Source organism: Leptonotus elevatus, chromosome 18 (assembly GCF_054856555.1).
Source record: "Leptonotus elevatus isolate MCC_2025b chromosome 18, RoL_Lele_1.0, whole genome shotgun sequence".
Lineage (NCBI taxonomy): Eukaryota > Metazoa > Chordata > Actinopteri > Syngnathiformes > Syngnathidae > Leptonotus > Leptonotus elevatus.
In genome coordinates this window covers 1,661,714-1,672,634 of record NC_141256.1, presented here as the reverse complement: position 1 = coordinate 1,672,634, position 10,921 = coordinate 1,661,714, and the positions used below count along the sequence as shown (strand labels likewise).

The 10,921-nt window shown below is 41.4% G+C and overlaps 2 protein-coding genes across 2 annotated transcripts; one reads left to right on the top strand and one right to left on the bottom strand.

Moving 5' to 3' along the window:
- Positions 1-1,910: 1,910 nt before the first annotated feature.
- On the top strand, positions 1,911-3,456 carry LOC147158214 (uncharacterized). Its single transcript, XM_086061715.1, has 2 exons — positions 1,911-2,172; positions 2,244-3,456. Exons 1-2 carry the CDS (start codon positions 1,911-1,913, stop codon positions 3,245-3,247), a joined length of 1,266 nt encoding a protein of 421 aa, XP_085917841.1. The 3' UTR covers positions 3,248-3,456.
- Positions 3,457-4,893: 1,437 nt separating this feature from the next.
- On the bottom strand, positions 4,894-9,646 carry LOC147158213 (tyrosine-protein kinase SRK2-like). The gene is made up of 3 exons (XM_086060519.1): positions 9,447-9,646; positions 5,830-5,989; positions 4,894-5,725 (listed from the first exon to the last, which is right to left on the bottom strand). Exons 1-3 carry the CDS (start codon positions 9,585-9,587, stop codon positions 5,517-5,519), a joined length of 510 nt encoding a protein of 169 aa, XP_085916645.1. The 5' UTR covers positions 9,588-9,646; the 3' UTR covers positions 4,894-5,516.
- Positions 9,647-10,921: the final 1,275 nt, after the last annotated feature.

Sequence of the window (10,921 nt, the reverse complement as noted above, 5' to 3'; positions counted from 1 at the left end):
CACAAATGGAATACAACCTCTCCTTTTTAACAGATGCTGCTTTTAATATCGTGACATAACAATGACGATATCGTGGCCATTTTAATATTACAGCGATCTGGCGCAGGGCATAGGCAAACTAGGTGGTCCCGAAGGGCGCCATCTAGTGGAGGGGACGCCAAATTGCAGGGCAAAAAAAAAGATAAATATTTTCCCCCCTCAGGTTTTCTAAAATAAAATATGTAAATGACCCTATTATTTTTGTTTTTGCATTTTTGTATTGCAGAATTGTGTTTTATTGTGCTATTATAAAATACTTGATTCTTTTATTTTGAAGGATACAGGAAAAGGTCTCATAAACCGGTAGGAACTGACGTAAGTAACCGACTTACTTAGTAGCGCCGTCTTCCAAATGCAAAGAAGACGTGTGAGCGCCACAGGAAATCAGAGAAAACTGAAGTTTACAACTAATTCAGTGAACGATTCTTTAGCACCTGGCTGAGAAGGGAACGAGGTTCGTATTGGAGCAATGTTTCATTGTTTAATTAATGTTGCTATATTTCATGTTCATTGTGTAATTTACTGCATAGTAAAACATTAACGTTTTTGTCCACTGGAGTGTGCTCCTTGGTAAATATTTAACCAAGGAGCACACTCCAGTGGACAAAAATAGCAATGCTATTGCTCAAGATTATGTTTTATTGACTAAGAATCTGTATTTCTGTATGGTTTATTTTTGTTTTAAGGTATTTATAAAGGGAACAGGCAAGGTTAAAATGTCTATTTACAATATAAATTGTACTCAAGAGATTGTAAAGACTATAAAAAGTAATAATTTAAGGCAATTCATTTATAGTATATGGTAGGGTGACCAAATGTGTCCTCCATCTACAATCTACACTTTCGCCTAGGGCCCTGACACCGATATCAAGATATTGCCATTAACGTGACATCCCCATTAGGTTGGTGGGTCAGTGTTGGGGTGGAAATGGCTGTGAAGCACTGAAAACCAACTGTTGCTCCAACCAGACCCCAGTAACTGCAGAATGTGCATCCTGATTGCTCTTTCCGTACAGGAAAGAGTCACCACAACTGTATATTTGTCCCTGATGGTCCTCTCAAGTCGCGTTAACTTGAGCCGCATTACTCTGTGCACAGTGGGCCTAAGCTATACAATACAGAGCTACTACACTTTGCCGACTTTTTAATTTTACATTGTTTATAGATTTTTTTTTGTATAGTGTTAGTTTTTACTAAATTCTTGAATCACATACATTATAATACAATACATTTCCATATCCAGAAATCTCTAGGCAGTGTTGAGGGTCTTCTGCCCAGATTTAGTTATAACTGTTTTAATTTAGTCATAACTGTTTTAATTTATTTATTTCCTCAGTAGAACTTTTATCTGTGGATGTGTCTTTGTGAGTGATGTCGCAATTTCTGCCAAGTGTCTGTAATCAATGATGTTTTTAAAGTCTTATCGTCATGACTGGGGGATCTCATCAATTTCCACAACAATGGGCCATTGTCTGTGGTTGAAGTGTCTGTAACCAATGATATGTTTAAAGTCTTATCTCATGTTCCGCTTCCGGTCACGTTGGCGCAGCACGTCTGTGACACGGGCTCCGTGGAAAGCTGCAGTTCTTCTAACCTTTTCCTTATTTAACTTTTTAAGTTTTTACTTTTTTAAATTATGAGCCACTTGCTCAATCTGTCCGCGACTCCTACCGCGAGTTACAGCACACATCGGGGCTCCGAACGGAGCCTAATCTACAACAACAACTCATGGCGCGTGTAAACAAAAGAACAAAGGAACGACATGGCTTTGTTGTCCTACATCAGAGACACGCTCTGGGCCCTCCGCTCAACAGGCGACATACCACCCCCGACCTGCCGGAGGAGATTCAGCGAGCAGACCCGGGGAAATTATGCGGTGCGGCAGACCACCTGCACCCCCCGACGTGGAGCTTCTCTGCCTGAGTCTGAGGCCGGGTTACCTTCCGAGGGAGTTTGGAAACATTTTCCTCTGCGCCGTGTACGTTCCGCCCAGCAGGAACGCCGCCAGCGCCGCCGCCTTCATCTCCGACTGCGTTCAACAACAACTGCGACGGTGCCCGGAGGCCCCGGTTTTCATCTTAGGGGACCTCAACCACTGCAAATTGGAGCTCTCTCCCGGGTTTTCATCAGTATGTAAAATGTGGAACAAGGGGAGACAGAGTCCTGGACAAATGCTTTGGGAACGTGAAGAACGCATATGTGAGTAGAGCCCGCCCACCCCCTCTCCAACTCAGACCACAACACAATTCACCTCATCCCAACCTACAAAACAGCTCTCAAACGCAGCAAACCACAGAGGAAGACTGTTAAAATCTGGTCTCAAGACAGCATTGAGACCCTTAAAGGATGTTTCCTATGCACGGAGTGGAATATCTTTCATGGGCTGGATGTGGATACTGCTGCTGTGACTGCAACTGACTATATTCAATTCTGTGTGGACAATATCATACCAACAAAGGAAATAACTGTTTACCCCAACAACAAACTGTACATTACTAAGGAGGTTAAAGACTGTATTAACCGCAAAAACAGGGCATTTAAGAACCAGGACAGAGCCCAGCTCAAACTGGTTCAAAAAGAACTTAATCACATGCTTAAAGAAGCAAAAAGGAAGCACAAAGAGACTATAGAACAACACTTTGCTGCTAACAACTCCAAGGAAATGTGGGACACCATGAGGAGGATCACCAACTTGACTCCTGCTCAAAAAGGTCTTAGCACCCTAAATGACCTCCAGAAGGCAAGGGAGCTGAATGACTTTTATTTAAGATTCGAAACCCAGGACTTCTCCTCTGAATGTGGGGAGGTCCTGAGGTCCATTTCAGTGACTGAGTTGGACTCAAGGCTGTTGATTCATCCCCATGATGTCCAATCTGCTTTTAGGTCTGTCTGCACAAAAAAGGCCTCAGGACCGGATGGGATATCTGCCTTTCTGCTAAAATCCTGTGCAGAGGAGCTCACAGCGGCATGGCAGCCCATCTTCCAGAGATCTGTGGACTCACACTCCATTCCCAGTCTCTGGAAAAAATCAGTAATCACCCCGGTTCCTAAAAAAATATGTCCTGTGGTCAATAATGACTTCAGGCCTGTGGCTCTAACTTCTATTGTCATGAAGTGTTTGGAGAGGCTGATGGTGACTCTGCTCAGGGGGGAGGTGGATGCACACTTACTCCCTTCAGTTTGCCTACAAGCAGGGTCGCGGCACTGACGATGCTATCAACAGCATCACACATCTGGTCAGCAAACACCTAGACGGCCCTAAAGCTTATGCACGTGTGTTGTTCGTTGACTTTAGCTCAGCGTTCAACACAATGCAGCCGCACCTGCTTTTGGGTAAACTGAAGGAGATGAATGTGAACCCGTACATCGAGGTGGTATCACTCCTTCCTGACACAGCAAGTCAGGGTCAACAGCTCCCTCTCGGAACCCAGATTGATAAGCACAGGCGCCCCACAGGGCTGCGTCAGCTCCACGGTCCTCTTCACGTTGTACACAAATGATTGTGTGACATCACACCCAGAGAACTTTATCATTAAGTTCTCTGATGACACAGCTATCGTCAGCTTGCTGCAGGCCGGCGGTAGCCCACTGGACTATTTCTCAGAAATAGAGAAATTTGTCCAGTGGTGTGACCAGAATCATCTTGTGCTCAATGTGGGGAAGACGGAGGAGGTGATATTTGATCCAAAAGCTGTTGGTGACCACAGGCCAGTCGTCATTAAAAGCAATCACATCAGCCAGGTGGGTTCATACAGGTATCTGGGGGTCCACATTGACAACACACTCAGCTGGAGGGTACATGTTGGAAGTCTCTGCTCCAAACTCCAACAGCGTCTCTATTTACTACGCAGACTTAGGGTCTATGGAGTGAAGCAGAGGATCATGCTGTTGTTCTACCGGGCTGCATTGGAAAGTATCATCAGATACGGCATTGCGGCCTGGTACGGCAACCTGACTGTGCAGTCAAGGTCACAGATTGCCGGTCTGGTGCGGACTGCCATGAAGATCATGGGGGTCAGGAATCATCCTTCCCTACAGATGCTTTATGAGCGGTCCGTCAACGGACTGGCACAGAAAATTGTTACTGACCCGACTCACATTCTGCATCATGAGTTCCAGCTACTGCCTTCCGGCAGGAGATTCAGGGCCCCCAGAACCAGGCTGAACCGCTACAAGAACTCATTCCTGTCGACATCCATCAAACTGCTTAACAACCGACATTAACTCAGTACAATAGATATATGGTGCAATGTTGTGTGTGTGGTATATATGCAGCCGTGCTGTACATACTCATGTGTATATATACATATATATATATATATATATATATATATTTAGGAGTGTGTGTGTGTATATGGGTGTGTGCAGTCCTCATGTATGTACTTCTCTACACATGTATACTTCTGTGAAGATTTCTTATTGCTGCACTTCTTATTTAACTTTGATTTTATCTCTTTCTATTCTGTTGTTTCTTCCTTACTGTAACTGCAGCTGGACGGAGTCCAGGAAAAAGTTCCCCACGGGGAAAATAAAAGTATATCGTATCGTATCGTATGTCCGGTGAACCCAAGGTGGGCTGTTTGGAGGGGGCGTGGTGGTACCGCCTCTTCAAGATAGTATAAAAATGTTGTGAGTCCGCTGTAACTTCACACTTGTGAGAGGCTGCCACCATTGCTGGGAGCTCGCTTGTACCCGGAATCTTCTGTAGAAATAAATCCTTCGAAGGACCTGTTCTCCAGTCTGTATTCAGAAAATCAACATTCTCTCTACCCGGAACAAAACGAACACGCGGAAGACAAAAATGGTCTTCTAACAGCAGCTACGCTGCAACATGAACAAATAATTTCATAAGAATTCAGTTTGATTCATTTGTTTTATTCAACGTAAAAGATAATAAGATCATCTAAACACTTATTTAATGTCATTCATTATATTAAAATAAACTTTTGTTAAAACATACAAAATCACCTATGCAGGCCAGTAAGCTACTCTGTTAAAATGAGAGCAAATCATATAAAACAGAATGAAACAGTTAAAAGGAGGCTTAAATTAATCTTAAAAGTACAGCAAATGAATGGCACCAAGAGATAACCAAATATATAAAAATGGCAATGAAAATATTACTGGCTTCAAGACATAAGATCACATGTAATCAGCTGAGGTAAAGTGTTGTATGATTCACTCATTGTCATATCATCAAAAGAACAGCATGTAGCAAGCAGGAAGAATTTGGCTAGGGTGAATACAAGTATAACTGGTTCATCAAGATATTTAAAGACTATATTTACTTTGCTTATTTACTTACCTTGCTGAAAGCAGTCTGAGCCCATTCAATTGGCAAGACACAAAACTAGGATGACTGCAACAGCTTCTTTGCATAGTGTCACGGTATAACATCCAAAAGTCAATCCCAAATCCATGTATGGATTCAAGTGATTTTGGTTTAAATTTATCATTGAGTTTTCAACTCAGTGTATTTAATAGGTGGCAGCGTCGTCATAGGAGGTAGCGCTCAGGTCAAAAAAGTCCTCCAACTTCCACTGCAAAGTCTCAAATGTTGGCCGGTCTTGTTCATTTTCATTCCAGCAGTCCATCATGATGTCATACATGATTTTGGGACATTTGGATGGACGTGACATTCTGTAGCCTTGAGGAACTCTTTGGACAACCTGGTAGTTTGTCATGTCTTGACAAAAACAAGAACAAATGTCAGAGCTAACCAGAATAAAAGAAACATGCAAATCGGTACGTTTATATTTTTATTTTTATATTTTCAAACTCCGGGTTTACCTGGGTAAGGCATTTTCCCAAAGGTCATGATCTCATACAGAAGAATACCAAATGACCAGACATCAGATTTGATTGTGAATACGTTGTTGTGGATGGCTTCGGGGGCAGTCCATTTCACTGGGAATTTGGTACCTTCCTTTGCCTCATACACACTGTCATTCTGGATACAAAACATGAATAACACACTTTAAATTTCACAATCAAACTACTCCAGTCACTACAGAGAACACATGGTAAAGAAGGATTTATTTAGATTATGTCTGGAGAGCAGGTTTGGTTTTCCATCAAGACGAAATAATTAGTTGAGCTTGCTTATGCGAGTTATCTTTAGGAAATTCTTCCACAGTCCAAAAACACGTATACTAGATTACAGTGGTTGCGAAAGTATTGGCCTTTAAGCTTAATGACCTTTTGCCATATTTCAGGATTTCTTGGTAGGTTTCCAGTGGTCTGATACGCTCTCCATTTCAAAATGATTGATCGAACAGTGCCCCGCAAGATGTTTAAAGCTTGTAAAATCTTTTTATGGCCAAATCCTTCCCCACAACTTCATTCCCATCATCCTTGGTCTTCATGATGCAGTTTGCTCCCCAATATTCGTTTAACAGAATTCTGAGACCACCACGGAGCAGGCACATTTATACTGCGACTATACGCTGGATTTACAATCATTAATCAATAGGTCAACATTGGATCATTCAAAAGTCCTCAGGGAACTTCGGGAGTCAGTTGGTTGCACTGAGAGAAAAGGAGGATAATTTCACACACCCTACTTCAAGTTATTTATGTGTTAAAAAAAAGGGGGGGGGGGGGAGAAGCGAAATATCGTATACATTTTGTTCCACTTTTCCACGATTGTGTTGCACTTGGTGTGGATCAAGGTTATTTTAGATAACTAAAAACTAACAGAATAACAAACATTAAAATTAAAATAAAACATTGTCGTTAACGAAATAAAGTAAAAACGAAAATGCTTAAAAAAAATAAAGAAAACAAACTGAAACTACATTTTACATTTACAAAGCTAACTAAAGCTAACCATAATTATAGTGAAAATGTCCTTAGTTTTAGTCTTTGGTAATTACTAATTAATTTAATACAGCCTTTGGGGTTGATATTAACTCTTTGACTGCCAGACGTTTTCAGAAAAGAGATGCTGTCAGTGCCAGCCGATTTAAGCATTTTGACTGATCTTTCAAGGTCCACAGAAAATGTTCTGTTTGGACTATGGAAACACACATACTACCAAATGAAAGATTGAACTTTCATCTTTCATTAGGAAAAAAAGTTTGTTTCTACCTTATTCCGTTCTTTAGTAATCAACAATAGAAAATGGTTAGTTTCAACCGAATGCGCTTGTTTTGGACCAAAATACGGAGAAATCAAGCTTTAGTGAAACGATATTATTTCATGCACTCTAGTGAATTTTACACTTCTTTTTGTCCATGAATGATGCCACAAACACCTAAATAGTGCTTTACTTCTATAAAACACTACCACCAAGAATGAAAAAGTGTTTTTTGATAGCAAAATACATTTATTTACATTCAACAGTGTAACAATTTGACAACAATTTGGCAAACTATTTACAAATGTGTGCAACTGTGGTGCTATTTACAAATATGTGGATGTTTCAACGACGGTTTTTCTTTTTGTGAGACGCAACATGATTTGCACAACAGATTAGTTTCACTGCGATTGCCTCTTCGCGTGCAGAAGCTACACTTTCTTGCAGGCCGTTTTTTCCGGGGAATAGCAAGTATATACTGCAGTGTGTGTTGCCATAAAGTCTAATATCAGGATCATGTTACGGTTACGTTACGGTGGTGTTACGTCTGGCTTCCTCATGTCCTTCAGTTGCTATACCGGGTGGTAAGAGATGTTCTGATCCATCTTATCCACTCCATTCATGGTGGCATCGTAGTCCAGAACCAGTGTCTTCTCAGTGATCAGACTGTACCCGCTCCTCCGATGAATATGCATTAGACTCGGGGTACTCTTCATTGTCCGACCGAATGTCCGCTTGTGCAGCTCCGGCGTTAGCAGCGCTAGCCGGTGAGGCTTTATGACATGAGAATAAAGGCCGCGTCCAACTGTGGCGTCAACCTCGGGATTCACCATCATCATCATCATCATCATCAATGTGCATTGGTCGATGCTTTTCGACAACTCTCCATCGCCCGATCGAATCTCCGCTTGTGCAGAAGTACCCGGTCGGTTGTGCTGCGCGTTTTCCGGCGTTAGCAGCGCTAGCCGGTGAGGCTTACTACGTGATCATAACGGTCGCGTCAAGGCTTCCAACTTTGGCGTCAAGCTCGGAGTCATCATCATCATCGTCATCATCATCATCATCATCATCAATGTGCATTGGTCGATGCTTTTCGACAACTCTCCATCGCCCGATCGAATCTCCGCTTGTGCAGAAGTACCCGGTCGGTTGTGCTGCGCGTTTACCGGCGTTAGCAGCGCTAGCCGGTGAGGCTTACTACGTGATCATAACGGTCGCGTCAAGGCTTCCAACTATGGCGTCAAGCTCGGAGTCATCATCATCGTCGACATCAATGCGCTTTTTAGTATTGATCGATGCTTTCCGTCTTTGAAAAAAATGCTCAAGCGTGAGCTGCTTGCAACCGGTTGCTTCATCAGCCATTGTTGCATCATCAGCCATTGTCTCCTCAACACTCTAGCTCCGCCTCACGTCTTCTACTGACGCCCACGGTGGGCGGCCCACCCAACCTTGTGCAAAGAGAGTCATCGCTGCCATCCAGGGGCCAAAACGAGTCATTAAACTAACTAGATCTGCTTGATACTTGATACACAGCTGCCCAAGGCTTTCCTCCACTCGTTTCCCCCCCCAAAAAAAAAGAAAAAAAAAAGTGAACGTCTTAACGTCCTCGGCGCCCTTCCGTAGGTTTTTACTAAACGTTTTATAACGTTTATGGCGGTCAAAGAGTTAAAAGTGATTTAAGTATATTTATTTTAATAATAATCGGAATAAGAACATTTGAAAGTGTGTCTCACAGAAGTGACGTCTAGCAGCACCCAATAAAAAAAGCACCTTTAGATTATGTCGCTCCTATAGGCGATAATTTTGCATGTTTGACTTTCGGCTTCAATGGCTTGCCTTGCCTGCTTTTTCATTTAATTCAGCTGAAACGCAATGCAAAGTTTTTAAAAATGAAATATTAATACTAAAACTAACTCAAACTAAGCATTTTTTAAATAACTAAAACTAATCAAAAACAGAACCGCCCTGAAAACGAATTAAAAAAAACTCAAAACAAAATAAAAACTAACTATAATGAAAATTCCAAAACTACAGTAACCCTAGTGTGGATTATTCACACACACAAAAAAAAAAAAGAAATTTATATCTTTATGTTTGAAGCCTGCATTGTGGCAAGAGGTGAAAAAGTTCAAGGGGGGCTAATACTTTCGCAAGGCACTGTATTTGACTGATGAGTACATTTCCCATAATTCCATTTGTGGGTCCTGTGACAGGTTTTTTTTCCCTGGGGGAAAATAAAGATCACAGGACCCAAGAAAAAAAACTCAACTACAGCTTTTCACACCAAATGAAGCATTAAACAACAACAAAAATCTTTACAAAGGCATACCTGAAAGACTCTGGCGAGACCAAAATCAGCCACCTTGCAGATGTTGTTCTCCCCTACCAGCACATTCCTGGCAGCAAGATCTCTGTGAATGTAGTTCTGCAACTCCAGAAAAGCCATACCAGATGCTACCTGAGCAGCCATCTCGATCTGGTCAGAGAGCTGTAGTTTGGTACCCTTGTCCTCTGAAATTATTTAGACAACCAAAGTAAGTTATAGTCATTTATACCATACATGTACATTTCTGAGTGTGAGGTAACTTAACTTTTGGCAACTGTCGCTCATAATTGAATGCTAATATTCACCCCAAAATCTTCAACCTCTACTCAAAAGCTCAATTCCAAAGTGATCTAATGCCGCAATCTACAGCAATCTGTCAGTCATTCAAGTGGCTAACAAACCTGAATGTTGCAGACAGGCAGGGTGAGACCCTATTTACACCGATTCATTGAAAAACATACTTGAAAAATATACACTAACACTACTCACAAAAAGTTAGGGATATTTGGCTTTCAGGTCAAATTTATGGTAAATGTCAAAAGTTCACGCTACAGTGATATCATATCATGAAAGTAGGACATTTAAGTAGAAGGATACACTGGTGATTTCCTCATCACAAACAATTCATTGAAACAAAAGTTAACAACAATGGTGGGTACACCACAACCAGAAATTTCAACGTCTCAATAAATCATCATGTGCCCTTAAGAATCAATTACAGCTTGACATAGACATCTCATGCTGTTCACAAGTCGACTCATTGTCTGCTGAGGCATGGCATCCCACTCTTCTTGAAGAGCAGCCCTCAGGTTATTGAGGTTCTGGAGTTTCCTGCCTCTACAGGTTCTCAATAGGATTCAGATCTGGAGAAAGTGCAGCCCATTCCATTTGAGATACGCCAGTCTCCAACAGCCGTTCCCTGATGATGCGGCCTCGATGGGCTGGAGCATTGTTGTTTGAGAACAGCAACTTGTGCAAAAACTATTGAAACATTTAACAGTTGGACATGTGCATTCAAAAGCTTAGAGAAGGTCACATTAAAGTTCACCTATAAAAGTTTGAATGCATTTTATGGTCGTCCTGAAATTTCACTGAGAACCAAATATCCTACAACTTTTTGTGAGTTGTGTATTTGTGTATGGCAGTAAATGGTAGATTTCAAAATGTAAACATCCACGACAATCAACCCATTTTTTATTTTTTTTACCTGATACTGATTAGTGAAAAATTACATGATTATGCTTTGAGTAACATGAGTTGAATTGTGTGAGCAGAAAATAAACACTGATTTTATCAAAGTTAATTTTGATGTCTTCATTGCATAGGATGTTCTTGATCATAACCAACCATAAGGCAAATATTATGCATATGGGCAGATTTGCTGTGAGTGATCATCATGGATTGTTTACAAATGTTGAATATAAAAGGAGAGTTAACTGTAATACACCATTTCCTGAACTGCTTATTCCACACAAGGG